Source organism: Poecile atricapillus, chromosome 4 (assembly GCF_030490865.1).
Source record: "Poecile atricapillus isolate bPoeAtr1 chromosome 4, bPoeAtr1.hap1, whole genome shotgun sequence".
Taxonomy (NCBI): Eukaryota; Metazoa; Chordata; class Aves; order Passeriformes; family Paridae; genus Poecile; species Poecile atricapillus.
Genome location: NC_081252.1, coordinates 3387985 through 3405606, shown reverse-complemented (window position 1 = coordinate 3405606; position 17622 = coordinate 3387985). Strand labels below are relative to the sequence as shown.

Below are 17622 nucleotides of genomic sequence, written 5' to 3'. Positions count from 1 at the left end.
AAAAGGAAGGAACAAGTGGGGAAATTTCTCCCATTAAGTTGTGCAGGACACGCAATTGCTCAGCAACACGTTCCCTTTCTGCACACCCTGCTGACCAAACTCTTGCTAAATTCCACCATCTGACAGTGACAGGATAGAAATGTGATGATCTATCCCTCCCCTGAACACCAGCTCAGAATCCTCCACTGGCTGGAACAAACAGGTAAGGATTGTCCCTGCTGAGGAACTGGATGGAGCACTCACGCTGTGGATCCGTCCTTCGTGCTGGCAGAATCCTTTGGCTCGGGAGGCACACTCGGGGCAGCATTTGTTGGAGGCTATTTGGAGCACTTCTCCCTAAAATGAGAAGACAGGATTCCAATGAACAGCTGCCATCAAACAGGGACTTTGACAGGAGGCCCTGCTGGACCTGGTGCTCTCAGCTCAGAAAGGTTTCCAGTGAAAGAGAGAATGCTGCTACACCACGTCCCCTTGCTGAGAGGTGGCACAGCACTTTGTGCATTTGATGTTTTACCCTCAAAATAACAGCAGAATTTACACCTCCCCAAGAGTACAGTTGGGAATTTTTCAGCTGAACCAAGTTTTCAAAGAATAGAAAACATTTGTTCAAGACAAAACTCAAGATTCTTCACTGAAAGGCCACTGAGAAACATGGGACAGATGCTGCTGAAACAAGATCAGCAATATTTGCTAATAAATCTCATAAGGAGTAGATAAGAAACAAATCATGGAGAGGGACAGTGATTTCTGACTTTGCTTTTCTTTTGGTGTTTCAGCCTTGAAGCATGAAAGGATTTTTCTTCTTCAGAGATCCCTGGTGACCCTTTTCCATGCTTGAATGGCCAGATGCTTTTGGGAACACTTAAACTTTGTGTCTTGAAGATTGCCCACGTCAAGGAGTCACACAGATTCCTTTCATGCTATAAACCTATTTCCCTTTATGAGCTTTAAAGTTACCACCTTTTCATTTATCTGATTTTTATCATTTTATCTAGTGCACTCATTATCAGGTGTGCCATGACAGCACTCGATTTCCCTCCTCTTTAGCACAAAAATTCCTAATAGTTCAGTCTAGCTTTAACCAATATACAGCAATAATAACAGGGAAAACCAGTAAGAATCAAAACTACTTCCTCATTAGTGCTGTCATATTGGGAAACATTTTAACCTGCTTCACAAAGCCATATAATTATACTGACAGCCTCTTTAAAACACTCATTTTCACTGCTATTTGTGCACTCTACCCCAGCAATCCAGATGTTAATGCAAGACCAATTCCATGGCCAATTAATGAAGACCCAGACAAAGACAAGCAGGAGACAAGGAGAGCTCAGCAACCATCACGAGGAAGAAGAAATGGGAAGACAGACAATCTCAGCTCTGTTGTTGCTCAGCAGAGTGGAAAGTGCCCATCTGCACCTTCCAGGGAGCCCCAGCCCCACCTCCAAACCAAGGGGGACTGGAAGCTGGGCTCATGCTGGGAGGTTCGAGCCCAGTTCAGGGGCATCCTTTGGGATCGAGCTGCTCCGACACCCGGCCTCTGGAGCGCGGCGAGGGGGACAAAGGCTTCTCACAGCACATGTTTTCACTCCAAGGAGGAGCACAAGGACACAGAGCCTGTGCCTGGCTCTGGGCAGCCACAAACACTCGCCCCTTACCTTCTGGAAGTCACACTGAGGGGCTCTGCAGGCTGTAGGCTCACAGGTGACAACACTGCTCCGGCATCGGCAGTCTTGGCAAGAATCCGGCTTCCAGAACGTGTTATTCTGCAAATGAAGTTGGAAACCAGACCCATGCAGCACAAGGCAAGTCCTGTTTGAACAAAACAGCTCCACAGGCAGACTGCAACAGAGGCCCCCTCCCTCCCACATGCTTATCAGGCCCACTTCTCACTCAACAGCTTCCAGCACGCAGCTGAAAGACAAGGCCGTGCATGGCCAATAATCAGCCCTGACAGCAAGATAATCCAACCTCCAAGAACTCCAGGTTGGTACAAGAGCTCTGGAAAACCTCCCTGTGATCAGGTTCAGCCACACTGCAGCTGGATCCCAGGTCGTGCTGAGGCAGCGGAGGTGGCTCTGAGGCAAACCCAGCCCTGGACACATGGCCAGGTACGAGCGGGCTCCACCTGGGCATGGAGGTGATCCCAAAACACCACGGAGGAGACTCTGGCCAAGCAGAGAGCAGGACAGATGTGCAAAGAGCACATCAGTGCACCCAACTGGAACACCCACAGCTAATGCACTAGGGTTTTCACCACCCCTGACTGACCCCCTTCCGTTCCCCCCGCGCTGAGGTCGCGATCCCACGCTGCCTCCACAAGAAAACGGGAAGAGGAGGATCGGTTTCTCATCTGAAACTCCGTTTTCAGCAAGACAACCCCAAACTGACACCACCCAGGATGTTTTCCTGGGGAGGATGGACAGCCCCTATCCCAGCCATCGAGCCTGGTTTCAAAGGCATTTGCAAGGAGACCAGAGCTTGCTGCTCACTTCGGCCATGCAGCGATTTACTTCAATTTACTCACAGTGCAAAGTAGGACTTTGGCAAATTAAGCTAGGAAGGATGATTAACAGCTGACTGCCATGAGCACATTTACAGCTAACTACTAAAACTGTTAAACATAATGATAAAATACTGAAATGTGCCTTAAAGGCCCATTAGGCCGCTTAATGAGAGAATAAATATCCTGAAAAACCAGGCCACTTGCTCGGGTGCTTCTGTGGGGTGCCAGATCAAAAGAGTCAATCTGAAAATGGCGGGACGGCCAAAAACACGGCAAAAAATTCCTTGTGTCTCTCCCCTGCTTTCTGAAAGCATTTCTCCCAGATCAAACTGCACTCCTCTCTGTGGCAAGGCTCATGCAAAGGTTACAAACGCTTCAGAAGCATCAGAAAATTCGGGAGATTCTCTGTTAATGGAAGGAAGATGGTAATGCTGACCTTAGAAGGTGCACAGCCCCTCGGGGTAAGGCAAAGAGGGAGGCTAATTCCCACTCAGGAACACAGAGCCACCCTTACTCACATTTTGAGACTTAAATGCTCAGGCTTGTGATAAGTAAACCCCTCTTTGCTCTCCTTATTTCCCCCTGGCTTCTACCACAGCCCAAGCAGGCTGGCTCCTGTCTCTGGACTCAAACCAGCTGCTTTTAAATTCCTCTTGCCAGGTACCGGATCAAAACCGACACTTCTCTGCAGAGTTTTTAATAATTCAATATCTAGTAAATAGTCAGGAAACTACCACCAGATTTTCTGGGATATGAGAGCCTTCCAAGCACTTCACGGGTCTCAGCGTGCAGGTCTTTGGACAATTCAGCATTTAGCTTAAGAATCCTGGCAACAGACCTGAAGTCCAGTTTGGAAGGTGTGGATCCCACCTATCTGTCCTGTTGTGAGGCTTTGTTAGTGCTTGCCCAGCGAGTATCAGGACACTTCAAAGCTCCCAGGCAGCAGAGTTCTAAACATGACACAAGACTTTTTTCAGTAGGTGCTTAAAGAACTGCTGGAAATCCACCTGACATCTTCCTCAAGGCTCTGCACCTCAGTGGACAAATTATCTGCTGCAATCTAAGTGCTGGATTCCAATCCTGTTGAGAGTGTATTTTTATCTATGACAATTTAAAGGGCTTTTTCTTTACAATAACTAATATAATTAACAGTATAAATAATGAAATACCACACAAAGGACGCTTTGAAGATGGAAAGCACTCCTTAAGCACCAAGTAGTGCCATTATAATTTATTAATTCCCTGGATTTCCCTACATCAAAAGAAGAAATGGTACCTAATTCAAATTGAACTGAACTGAATTTTAAAACACCATGCTGCAAGAAGAGATAGATCCACATTACTTGGGCCAGGCTGCAGAACAGGGGCCAAAAGAACAAGAAATTCTCACAAACCTTTCGAGCCTGCAGAGACCCAGTCCAAGACAAAATGAGATAAAGCTGGAGACATGGGAGCACAGTGTGAGTGTGTGATGGGTTTGGAGAATACTGATGAGGGGAGAGAAAGATAAAAGAAGGAGGCAAGAACACAACAAGCAGTAAAAGCAAAGAAAAAAGCTAAAGAGACGAAGAGCAGACACTGAGCAAAGGGAGGCCAGAGCAGCTGTGAGCGCTCCTGGTTTGCTGCTGTCACCCTGTCACATTAACCAGAGCACAGAAAGACCTAAATCTCTTGCACCGCTGCTTCTTCAACTGGCTATCGTAACCTCACACAGCTGCACCTGTCCCTCCTCTGCCTCAGCAAAAAAAAAACAAAAACCCACCCAACAAATCAAAAATAACCAGTCTGCTTGCTATTAATATGCAAAAAGCCTCCGTAATTTAATCAGGTGCCACTTAGCATGGGATATCGTCCCACCAGATAACAGTCTGTGCTATTCTGGTGCAGCGACTGGCAAAATAAGAAGCACACAACAGCTGGTTTGTGTCCACTTTCCAGCTCTTACGGCTTCCTGAAAATATCCAGTGCATCCCTAAAATGTCACTGGGAGCTGGGCTGTCCCCTGCAGCACGCAGGAGCTGTAAAGCCGGTCCCTGGGGTGGTGGCATTGCTGCAATTGCTCAGCAGGGTGAAGCCAGCAGAGCCCAGCTGCAGCCTTCGCGTCAGCCAGGGGTCGAGCTGCACATTTGTGGTGTCACACCAAAAATGAGGGGGTTGTTGCTTATCCTGTACCCCACAAATCACCTGATGATGATGATGAGGGGTCCAGCACACTTCTCTCATCAGGAGAGACTGCAGGAGCTGGGGTTGGTTAGCCTGGAGACTGAGAGGGAATCTCATCAATCCATACAAATATCTCCAAGGTGCGCCAATAGGATGGTGCCAGACTTTTCGGTGTGCCCAGTGACAGGACAAGTAAGAGCCATAAACTAAAACACAAGGAGTTCCTCCTCAGCATCTGAAGAACTTCTTTCCATGAGGGTGGCAGAGCTCACCAGGTGGAACAGCTGCCCTGGGACCAAACTCACCTGGACTCATTCCTGTGTCACCTGCTCCAGGTGACCCAGCCTCGGCTGGGGGGTTGGACTGGGTGATCTGCAGAGCTCCTTTCCACCCCCAGCTATTCTGGGATTTTGGGATGAACTCTCCCAGAGGCTGCTCTGTCCCCAGACCACCCAACTCTCCTGTGCAGAGCGGGGAGGCCACAGCACGTGGAGAAACCCCAAGGGAGCTCTCCAAGTCCAAGTGCCAGGTCGGATTTACCTCCCAAGTCGTTCCTGTGCCAGAGACCACGGAGAAAAGGCAGGGATCGGGTGTCTCAGAGGAGGAGCTGCAGGCTGCTCTGTTGAAATCGCAGGAAGAGCCCGGAGCAATTACACTTTTGGTAACAATTACCAGCATCACCCACCGGCTGCCAGGCGAGGAGCCTTGGCATGGCCACAGCCCCCGCTTTCACTTGTCATTTCCACTCCAATTATTCGACAATGCCAGGCAATTGGCAGGAGAAGCCTGAATGGAGGGGGAAGCAGAGAGAGCACTGCAGGGTCTGTGGGGATACCCATTAACAGAGCCATGAGGAGATGAAAGTAACTCAGAGACACATAAAGGATTCCCAGCGTCCATTCGGTTTGGATTTGAAGTTTTATCTCTGGCAACGGGGAGCTGTTGCTCTGCTGGGTGTGTTTTCAGATCTGCTATTTGCTGGCATATAATAGAAACTCTTTGACAGGGGGGTTTTAATGGGCACATTCCAGCATGCCCACAATGGGAGAACAACACAGAACGACTGGGCTCGGAAATCAAATGGAAATTCAGCTCCTCTCAATGGAAACAGCTTTAGTCCTACACTCCTAGGAGAGCACAGAGCAGTCAAGGCAAAGCCCAGGGCTTGATTAACAACAAGCAACATGAACACTCTGTTCCAGGAATTGGGAACTAGCTCTCCCCTTCTTCCAGTCAGGGAATTAACAAGTTACATAAAGTAAAACAAGGCAGTGTTTTCACAGTTCAACAGTCTACTACATTTCCAGCTGTGAAAGTCTTTCACCAGTTGTACCAGCCTTGTAAAAATCAAGAGTCCAAAAATAACATTTCCCAGTAGTCCTAGGATATTTCAGGGATACAATATGCCAAAATCTTCTTGAAACACTTAGGTGCTGCTGTCATCTTCATCCTGTCTTTCACACAGGCACAGAAGCAGTCACCAGGAAAGGGTCCCAATGCATGGAGAAAACGGGGTACAGGGAGGAAAACTATGGTTTCAAATAATCAGATCTAACCAGGATTTAAATCAGCACACAGAGATCTTTGTTCAAACCAACAGGTGAATATTTTGGGAGCAGCAGTGATCCTTTAGAAAGGTTAATGCCTTTTGGTTTGGCACAATTAGGTTCACCCGAAACAACTTGCAGCCTCTTTGTAAACTTCCTTCTCGCACTAAATCCATCTAGAAATGGACACGGTGAATGACTGACAGCACAAACAATGACTGTTTTCTCACATTTTCTTATGCTGCAGATTTTTTTCCCGTGCCCAGTTGTGTGTTTTGATGAATTGCACACACCAGAAATCCTCCTCAGCATCCAGGAATAACATTTGGGGTCCTCCAGCTGGCTTTTCTCCCCTTTGCCCGAGTAGTTCCTAACCTGCCAACTGGCAAATTTCAAACATCCTCCCCCCAAAAATGACTTCTGAATGGATATCAAACTGTTAATGGATGTCAAACCCGGAGCACCTGATTGAACAGCTGTGAAAAAGAAGGGAGGTAAGGGATTAATTTAATCTGAACTAGATCACAGCTTTAATGACAGCACTTATTACAATATAATGGCTATTTCTGGAGCAGTAGGGATGCCCTTCTCTGCTGTGGGATGCTCTGGATGCAGGTGAACCGATGGCAAAGCACCAAGGAGGTGATGTTCTGCCCCCTTCAAATGATGCTGCTTGCTCAAAATTTGAACCTGGGAGAGCCACCAGGACATCAGCAGCCAACAGCAAGCGACAGATGTGTGAAATGATGAAGTGAGACTGCCAGCAGCAGGATGAGGGATTTCAATTAAAAATGCAGGTTATGGTGGGCCAAATGCTTCCAATGCGTCTAAGCCGGGGCAGAGTGAACAAGACAGACTAAACCTTTTATCCCATTTCTAACAACAACAAAAAACCCACCAGGCCATGAAAATCCTTGCAGCTGATTCAGCAGAGAAAGGAAATTTCCTTGAGTACCAGTCATGGCCCTGGGAAGCTCTGCACCAGGAGAAACATAACTCTAAATTCTACTTCTTGAAGGCAACAATCCGCTCTAGAGCAATTTTGCAAGCCGTGTCAGCAAATACAGAGCTATCTCCAATTCCAGGCTGGATATTTAGGATGTATCCTTTCAAAGCAAGGAATTACACGCCTCAAATCCTACTATTGTCACTGTGGGTCCAAGCACAGTAATCTCCCACACAGCTCCCAGAAAATACAACCCTTTATGGCCTTATCTTCCATCTCAGCTCCCTGTGCAGCAGATTAATAAACTGGTTCTCTCTTCCCTTCCAAAGTGAAAGAGGACCCCTGCACAGTCATTAATCTTGGAGAACAAAGGCTTCATTACCGAGCAAAAATGATGAAGAAAAGCCTGGAGAATAAGTGAAATGTGCAGACTGTCCTCCAGGATTGTTCCCAGTACTGCTCTGCTTCCCTGGGAGCTGTTGAGATTCAACAAGGTGACAATCTTATGTCCAAAACCAAACCCAAATAATAGCAGCAGAAGGTGGGTAACACATCAGTGCTCGACTCAAACACAGGCTCCTTGCTGCTTTCTATTACAAATGATTCCTTTAATTGACTCTGGCACACAGAAAGTACAGGCCCAAAAACAAAATGAGGCTTAAAATATCCTGGAAAGGGCAAAAGATGATTGTATGTATTGGTGTGCTTCAGGATTGTGAAGTGTGATGGATTTCACTGGGCTCAAGAGGGACAGCACAGGGGGGAAGGAGAGAAGTCAAGCAGCACCATCCTTGGCATTCACTGGGTCACACAAGCTTTAAAAATGATGATTTTTCTTTTTCTTTTTTACAGTGACAACAAAATCACACCTAACAACCGAGGAGAACTACAGCTAATGAAAGAAGGAATGGCCAGGGGTACAAAAGCTTATCCTGGGTGAGCAGACTGAGAGAGAGGAGGCAAAACCTGTGGAATAACAGCAGCAGGGAAGCAGCCATGGCCAGAAGGTGCAGTGGAGGGAAAAGTATCTCCAGGGCTGGAAAGGGTGGTGAGATCAATCACAAAGCACTGCTTTTCAGAGAACAGCTGTGTGAGGCATTTAAACTTCCTCCCCTGAGGCAGATAAAAGATGAACAGAGAAACAGGGTTGGCCTCAGCAGGAGAAGTACCAGTCTATTAATTAGCATGATTGGCCAGCAGTTAGAAATAAATTATATTATCCATTGGTAAGTGGCAGCATTCAACAGGAAACAAACTGCACATACCTCTGAGCTTGTGCTGGAACAGTTCCTTTTGCTTTCATTGCTCAGAAGCACCACAAGAAAGGTCATGGCCAAAAAAAATATTTATTTAAAATTAAAGCCCTGTAATCCTATCTAAAGCATATTTATTTTTTCGGTGTGTAACACCATGACTCTGTGACCTGATTTCCAACACAGTGCCAGGGAGATGTCAGGAGCTGCTCTGAAAATGATCCATACTTAGAGCATTTCTCCAATTTGTTCCCTTTACCACATTTCCCCCTCTGTAGAAAAACCAACTTGACAAAATTCGCCTGTCCACGGGAGAAGCAAGCTCAGGGACAAGGATTACCATCCCCTCCACAGCTCCTGCACATGAATTTTTGTCTCTCACCCCCTTCTCAGCACTTAACATCTCTCTCAGAATAAATCTGTGGTAAAAGCTCGGAACAATTTACGCAGCAAGCCCGTAATGGGGGCTGGAGCAGCAAGAGTAAGAGGAAGCACATGCATAAGCACTTATTTATACTCGTGGAAACAGACTGGGGGGTGTTCCTAAATCTCTCCAATGCTCATCGTTTGAAAAAGGGACAGTTTTATATCAAAGCACTTGGCTCCTTCACTGTAGTGATGTCTTAATCTACAGAAGCTGCCCCATGAAATATTTAGCAGAGGCAAAACATATGCATCCCTTAAGTTCAGGCTGAACTTCCATCCATCCTCAGGCAGCAAGAATGCTCTGGGTATCAGTAAATAACGCCTAAGAACGTGCTTTTGCCAACCATTTTAATTCTTCTTCCTTAATAAGCTTGAAGGAGTGCCTGGTGTTTTTCAAAGCACGTCCCAGGTGCCCATGAAGCCTCAGGCATCACCATCCACATGGAACCAGGGAGAGGAGGAACACAGAGCTCTCCTCACATCCCTCCCCGTGCCATGGATATTTGCCAGGCTGAAGATTGCTGGCTGACACCCTGTGAGCCAACTCCTGTCAGGCTACTTCACGCTTGGTTAGGAGTAATTGCTGCCTCATTACAAATTTAATCATGACACTGTGATATGGCAGAACTCTTCCTCGCTATCTCCTTCTCTTCCTTCTTGAAGATGTGAAACAGATGAACCATTATGATGTGGCCTAGGTATTTTTAATTTCTTTTTTTTTTTTTCCTCCTCAAAGAAGGAAATCCCATTTTGCAAGATTTTGTTCATGTAGTTTCTACATGGCTTAAGGAACATCTCACAATGCTTTTAGCGCCTGGTTCCTGGAGGATCCTAAGGTTTTTAGGGTTTTTTTTCATCTGCATCTACTTTGAGAAGGTCTCAAAGTAGAAGAGTCCCACACTTGAGGGTTTGCCTGTACCCTGAACTATCCAGAGTTTCCCTGCAGAATGCAGAGATTTAGGAAAAGCGGCACAGGAAAACACTCTTGAGGGAAGTGATGCCCTCTCTACTTGTCCTAAACCAGGACACTGCTGAATGGGTTAGGAATGAAAAGTCCAGGACGGAGAGGGAGATGCTCCCCCCGTAACACAGCTGGGAAACCTAAGAGATTATTCCACACTTTCCCCACCTTCACTCCCACTGTGCCATGAATGTAACTGATGCAATCACCAGCCCAGCACCTTCCTAGAGCTACAGAAATCCCACACCAGGGACAAATGGGACCTATGTGATTGCAGGGATCAACTCAGTTCAAAGGAAGAAGCCCTCTGAAGCAAAAGCAGGTTAATCTCCTTTGCTGCACAAGGCTTATTTCTAAGAACATTGCAGCAAAGCAAGAAGGAACATTGCCAGAACTACAAGTACTTAGAGCAGCTCCAATCACGATCCTGGTTTCAGTACATCCATCTCTCCTGAAGATCTTGGGGATGGGAATTCTCAGCAGCAAGGCCTTTAAGGTGTCTCTCTACCTGTTACTCCCTATGCTTTCAAAACCAGCAGCATGTCAATAGAGCAGGACCTGATAACAAAAAAGGCTAGGGGATTTAGAAAAATACTCTGTTGTATTTTTCCTTCCTCTTCTTTCCCTTTTTTTTTTTTTTTGTTTTGCCCTCAGCAAAATAAAAAACTGAGCTGGGAGAGGGGAGACTACTGAATTAACTTTCTTTCTTGCACAGCTCTTCCACTCCTCTGCACTGGCACACTTCCCAGAGGTCTACACACAACAGCGTGGATGGATGGCTTTTCCAAACACCTGCATCCATCATCTCATTTGACCTCCAGAGGCCACATTCTTCCCTGCATCTTTAGTTACTTTTATCTTAAAAAGAAAAAAGGAAAGCCATGTGGGTCACCAGAGTGAAGCTGGCAGCCAGGTTCCCTCCCTTCCTGCAGGGAAACAACCGTGACTCCCTGGGTCAGCGGTGCCTGGATCAGCCACAGCTCCCGGACTGCACCGACCCAGAGGAGAGCACGCCCCAAACCACAGCCTTCACCTTGTGCCTGATGCTTCCCTCTCCGTGAGGAATGTTGTTTCAGGCTCTGGAAAGAAACTGCCATGATGTGCACTCCTGGCCAGACAGCCCATTTTTCAGGAGCTTGGGAACATCAAGTACTTGGGTGCTCTTTTTTACAGTGCAGTAAATAACAAATCCACCTGACAGCTGTTTTAACTCCTGCTAGGAATCCAACCTTCAGCTTCTGGAATCTGAACTACGGCTGTGCCTGCCCCAGCCCTGCAAGCGCTCAAAAGCCAGGCTGGGTGAGGCTTGGAGCAACCTGGTCTAGCAGATGGTGTCCCTGCCCATGGCAGAGGGCTGGAAATGCATGTCATTGATGTCATTTAAGACTGTCTCCTATTTCTAGGAATACACAAAAGTCCTTGCACAAGGAAACGCTGAACAGAGGGCGTGCAGTGAGGGACGAGTGGGAAGCGGCTGCATTATCACCTTCCAGGACAAACGTGCTAAAATAGCAGCTAAACCCAGTGGGAATTGCAGCCATCCAGCATCCTCTCCTCAAAACAGCTTCCCACTGAGGGGAGACTCCTAAAATCAAAGAGGAAGGCAAGCCTGCAACTCTTTTTAACACAGCACACTACAAATCCTCCAGCTTCCCTTCACCTTCGCTCGATGAAAGCCTCGGGACAACCAGAGCTCTCCCTGCAAAAGCAGATTGCTCCAGGGAAATCCCAAATTCCCCAGCCCACACCAGCTCCCAAGGGGCTGAGATATTGAGACAGACAGGACACACTGTTCTTGGAAATGAGGATGTACTAAGGCAGAAAAGAATTGCTTAACCCCTTATTAATCTGCAGAGCTTTCCCGCCCCTCGATGAGGAACAGAGAGAGGCAGAATTTCGGAGCCTAGCTTGGAGCACACTTGACTTGAAAACAAGCCAACACAGGGATTTTTTTTTCCTTACCCTTCCCTGGATGATTAACCTGGGCACCACTCCCACGTCTGCAGACGGAGTACACCGAGACTGAAGTGCCCATGAGCTACGTGCACAAGTCCTGTCGTGTCCACCCCACCCCATCATTAGCACTGGAAAAATAGAGGTTTTGAACAAAAGACAGTTCTCCTCTCAGGGAAGAGGATTAGCTACCCCACCTGAGCTTTTGTAGCAAGCTTATCCAGACACTGTCACAGCTGCATTTCCACCTCGTGTCTGCAAGCGTAAGGAAAATGTCATTCAGGATGCCAGGAAAAGGATGGGGTTTTTCTCATGTTGCCATGCTAAAGAGAACATCTCTGGCTCCAAGAGCAAAGAGGAGGAAAACCTGGGGCAGAAAGACAGCAGACAGGCCCCCAGGCTCCTCGCCAGACCTCCCAGCAGTGGCCAGGCCAAAGAAAAGGGAGTTGTGCTTCCAATAATCCCCTCAGGCAACATCATCTGCTCGGAATCATCAGCCCACGGTTCCCACCACATCACAGGGGATAAGAAAAGACCACAGGGACTGTCCAAACCCCAGAGCTTGCTGGCAATGTTAATCCAGCCTCCTGCCCTCACCCCTGAGCAGCCCTGAACTGAAATCCCCACAGCCAGCAAGGGGCTGGCTTGGGAAAACACGAAGTACCTTCAGAAAATCCATCATGTCAGGAGGTATTTCCAAATGCTTTCACTACTCCACACATTCCTAGAATGTCCTTCTTTCCTGTCATTTCTCCTTTCTTCTCCCTGATATTTTTCCATTTCTTACAGACATCATTCATTACATTCTTAATATTCAGCCCATTTCACATCATTTACCTTTCCCTGCTTGCTTTGGGAGTTGGCTCTGCTAATTGTTGTAACTTTCCAAAACTTCACCACTGAGACAAAAGAAAAACCCAAATTTTGCCACTGTGTTGCCATCTCATCATTCAAATCTCTTCACCATTTTCAGATTGCAATGCCTACTTCTCTTTCAACATGTAAGTTTTTAAACCTTCCCAGAACATAAAGAGACTCTGAAAGGAGATGACATTTTATTGCTGCTTTGAAATACCTCTGAGGAAAAACAGGGTGAAGTATTCCAGCGCACCACCTTGTCTCATGAAAACATTTGTTTCCAAGACCTAACAGTTTGAAGGAAAATCACTTTAGACAATGGACAATTTCTTCATGGACCAGAATGTAAAGTAGACCCAGGCCTGGAAGTTTTGCTGACCCAAAACCCAAGGACTGCAGGCAGTTATTGCTCTCAATGAACAGTCACAGCAGCCAGTGTGACACTAGAAGAAAATCGAAAGCTCACACACCCTTAGGGTAAGAAATAATATCACATTTTCTCTCCAAAATGTCTCCTGTGGATGCTGTGCCCTAATTTTTAGGTGGTCACAAGTCCCATCCCAAAGGCTGAGATTTTGATTTGAGCAATGCTGCTGTAATGTAAAACAACCTGAATATTTCAGATGGACGGGGCTGGCAGGTCCCTTCCTTCCAGATGTCATTTAAATTTTATGGGGAGGCATAAGAGAAGTGATTTATGCAAGATGGAAGTCCTAGGAGGAGCAGCCTGTCACACACAATACTCGCACTTTGTCCACTGCTCCAATATAACAGCAAATTGCACACGTTCCAAGGAAGGAGAGAGCAAGGAACATCTCGGGAAACTGGCAGAAAAACAGAGCTTTCTGCTTCTGTTTCAGAAAGAAACAGAAGATTCTGTTCATGAATGATGGCCACTCCTGCTTGGTGACCCTCACAAAACGAGCTGGCAGTGACAGCCCTACCCCTGCACAGTCACAGCTCTAAATCATACAGGGATTTAGTGATTTAATCATACAAGTGTCCCCTTAACAGCACAAGAGACAAACCCCAATGAAGCATTAAGAGGGTGATCTTTGATTCCCCACAAAGCACTTTGATCAGACAACCAGGAGCAGCCAAAACCTGTGGAAGTTTTGGCTGTGATATGCCCTTTGTTAGCAATTTTTTAAAGACAAGTGTCCAGCACCAATAACTTGCTAGTGTAGTGTAACACAACTTGCTTGATCTCCCCAAAAATCTCCAAAATCTCTGTCTGTAGGAGCCAGGAACATTTGCTGACATCTTGAGAACCCTGGCTGTCCCGTGCACAAGCAGGGTGCCAGGCTGCAACTCATCCAAGGGCTGCTAGTTCAGAGGAAATCATCAGGGGAGGTATGTGCCTTCAGAAAAAAAACCTGAGAACTGCAAAGAGCTGTAAGAGGAGGTGCTCCACAATAAGCTCTTTAAAAGGGACCAGCTAAAGGCAGACAGGTGCCCTTCTGAAGGCCATTTCAGTATCTGCCACTGGGAAAGCCAGAAGGAAAGCTATGGTGCCTCACTGCTCAAACACTGCAGTCCAACAAGGTCAGCAGAAACCCAGCCTTCCTCCACTGTTAGATTTTCTTCTTCTTCTTCTCCCAGCAAAACAATTATCCCTGCTGGTGTTCATCCAGGCAAGGTCTCCTCCCTCTGCATCCAGCTAATGAATCAAAACCCAACCTGGCACTTCAGAAAACCCACGTCTGACCCTGTCCCTTGCCCTGCTTTGATTCTCCTGCAGATAAACAAAATAAAACAAGTCTCTGGTCTCATTTCATCCTCTCCCCCAGGCAAGCTGAACTCTGGTCCTGCTAAGGATGGGGGCACTAGAAATGCCCTTGTATAAACATTTGGCTTGTCTCAATTACTCCACCTTTGTGTGTTCAGCATTTTACAGACACATGAGCAAGCACAGGCTTCCTCTCCCCTCTTCCTCTCCTTGCTCAAATCCAAGGCAACCAATCCTTCTACTAAAGCACAGTTGCAGGGAAAATGGTGCATGAAGCGCCTGTTTGCATCTCCAGTGACTGAGGGAACCATTATCATCCATCAGTTGTCACAGGCCTTTGTGTCATCTGCTCAGGCCATTAGGATTTAATTCTTCTACACCACATCCAACAGGCATTTACTGGTAAGAACTTGCAATTAAGAACCCCGTGCCAGGCACAGTGGCGTGAGCTGGAGCCTTCATTACCAGCCCTGCCTGGCAGTGTTGAAACAGGCACCTGGAATTCCATCTGAGAGCGCTCAGCCACGGATTCCACAGCCTGGCACACGTCAGTGTGGCCAATCAATCTCAGCAACACCATCTCCTACCGACTGAACCATGCCCAAGGCTCATACCTGCCAAGCTCCAAAACCAACCCAGCTCTTCTTCTCCCCACACAAATCTCCTGGTGAGGGGTAAGGAGGTATCTCCAGAAATTATCCCGATTCCCAGGACTCCGAGGCTGCTTGCTCCTGCATTCACGAGCAGCAGCTATGGCTTGTCACCTCCCTCCAGGAAGAGCTGGGGAACAGTAAGATAGAGCCAAGAAGAATTTCTGTGTTGCCCAAAGCAGCAAAATGTGTTCCAGTGGCTAAGCAGATCCACCAAACTCTGCCATCATTCTTCCCCGTGAGGCACTTCCCCCTTTCCTGGAAGCACCCGTGTCAAAACCTCATTAGAAACAACTCTTCTTTTAATTGCTTCTCATTTCAATGTTTTCCCTAATTAGAGACATTTTGGAGCTCCACGTAGACCGAGGCAGGTGAGAGGGATGCAAATTAGGACGAGCTTTACCCAGGAGGCCAGAAAACCTACTTTAGTCTTTTGAAAGGGAGATAAAAAAGACCTGGCTCCATAGCACCCAACTGTCCAGACACGAGATTTTCTGGAAATCCTCCCAAAGGATCCACGATTTATAGGTTTGGGGTTTTTTACACTTCCCAACAGGGCTAAGAAGACCCCAAAAACCATGATTTAAAAAAAAAATAAAAAGAAAATATATGTAATAGATGCCTCAAGGAGAAACAAATAAATTATCCTCAATACATGAAAATGCCCTTCTTGGAAAATACGTTTCCTGAGCAAGCACAACTCACAGTGGTACAGATAAATCCAAACAACAGGAAGGAAATGGGGTTAAAGAGATGATCATAAACCCGAGATTTCTTCAGGAATGTTCCTTTTCAAGGAATCTACAGAAAAGTATTTCCCAGGCTTGGCAGAGATCTCACAAAATAAATGCCTTGGTAACTAGAAATGTACAGGTGTTACCTGTCCCTAAACTAGCTTTTAATTCCAATTTCCCCTCATTTTAGGTATCAAACACCCAAAGAAGAAATGCAATGACTAAATGTTTGCACATATGGACCTATCTATCTTTCCTCCCCACCAATCCCATCCATGTGGACTTCTGGACTGTCAGAATTGGACATGCTTCTTCAAAAAAGAAATGCAATTAAGGCCTTTCCATCAGTATGGCCCCAGGATTTGACAGGCAGGCCCGTTCAAAGTCGTTTGCAATTCGGCTGGGTCCGGACATGCACGATTTTATTATATTTGGTATATGCTTGCCAAACTGCCAGTCTGAGGAAAGCCACATCCCTCCTTCCTGAAAAACGAGCTAAGAGAGATCCCAGTGATATCATCAGCTCTGTAAAACTCCTCAGGATTAATCATACACAGAGCACGAACCACGCGCGCGCTTCCCGAGCTGCACCTGAGGAGAAGGGAGCAAGGGAGGGAAGGACAGGCAGCATTTATTTGCTTGTTGTGCTGTTTTTCCTACTGCAAAAAGCAGTTTTAGAGAAGGAATGAGGGCTCCCCTTTAGCTCTGAAAGGAAAAGAAAAAGGAATTTCGCAGCATTTTGTGACAAATTATAAAAATTCCAGCACTTCCCCTAAGAGCATGTGCTGCTCCCACTGATCACAGAGCCTGGGACGTGTTATCTGATGAAGCCCAAAGGCCAAAATACTTCTCTTCAGCTGCATCTAAACCATGGGGAACCAAAAGCAATTCCTCTGAGCATTTACCTGCAGGCCAGTGCAGGGCCAGCCCTCTAGTCCTGGAGTCCTTAAAGAGGACTTAAAAATGCATTTCAAAGCCAAAACTGACGTAATGCCAACATAAAAGCTGAAATACTTCTGCTGCTTGAAATTTACCTTTCTTTAAACAGCACAACTTTTTCACTCGCTTCCTACATCAAAAAGAGACACTGGACAAGACTGGTTTCTTTTTAAGCCCTCCTAAACTGCAGGAGAAAGATGACATTTTCAAAAGTCAGCAGTTTCCAAACCAGCTGAGCTAAGTCAAGCTCCTGAGCCTAAATTTATGCATCAAAGTGTTCACTGCTCCTCTCCAAAAATCCTGTGTTCAGCTGACCATTCACAAGACTTGTGGAGCCACCATACAGCCAAAACAGCAGAGGAAAGATTCAAACCACAGTCAGGATCCCCAAATCCTAACTTTAGGCTCCTGATCTTGAAAGAGCTACACAAGTCACCTTAAAGCACCTTGTCCATAGACAAGGATTTGGGAGAGGATGGAGAGACAGCAGGGAAAATAATTTTTAGAATATTATTTTGAGAGAAAATAATAATTAAGAAAAGCACTCCCTTGGGTATTAGGAGTTCTGTAGTTTCTTTAAGGACAAGCTACTATCTACTTTATTCAAAGGGTCACACTGAGAGTGTAGTGACAAATGTCTAACATAACCCCAACTATCCCATATCAAACAAACAACTGAACCAAACAAGCACAAAACTTTTTTTCACTGGCCACCAAAAGTGCTTTCAAGTAGACACTTCTCTGTTCCTCCTCATTTAATTCTCCCTGTCTGGAAAAGCTCACTTAATTTAATTGGCTTTTCAATTCCTCACCACGACAGTAACTGAGGAGGGGTGAAATTACAAGTTGCAGATGAATTAATCCCACCATGGCCCCTGTCACAAACTCTTCCCCCAAAGCAGTCCTCCCTCCATGCCCTGATTCCCAGCCAGATTTAACTTGCTAAGTCAGCAGAGA

At 46.4% G+C, this 17622-nt stretch overlaps 1 protein-coding gene across 1 annotated transcript in view; it reads right to left on the bottom strand.

Annotated features, from left to right (window-relative positions):
- FRAS1 (Fraser extracellular matrix complex subunit 1) overlaps nucleotides 1–17622 on the bottom strand; it is a 106139-nt gene that overhangs the window by 72766 nt on the left and 15751 nt on the right. Inside the window, exons 3-4 of the mRNA XM_058838902.1 lie at nucleotides 1659–1766; nucleotides 244–336 (exon numbers count right to left, since the gene is read on the bottom strand). Coding sequence (XP_058694885.1) covers nucleotides 244–336; nucleotides 1659–1766 — 201 coding nt within the window. The remainder of the gene's footprint in view (nucleotides 1–243; nucleotides 337–1658; nucleotides 1767–17622) is intronic.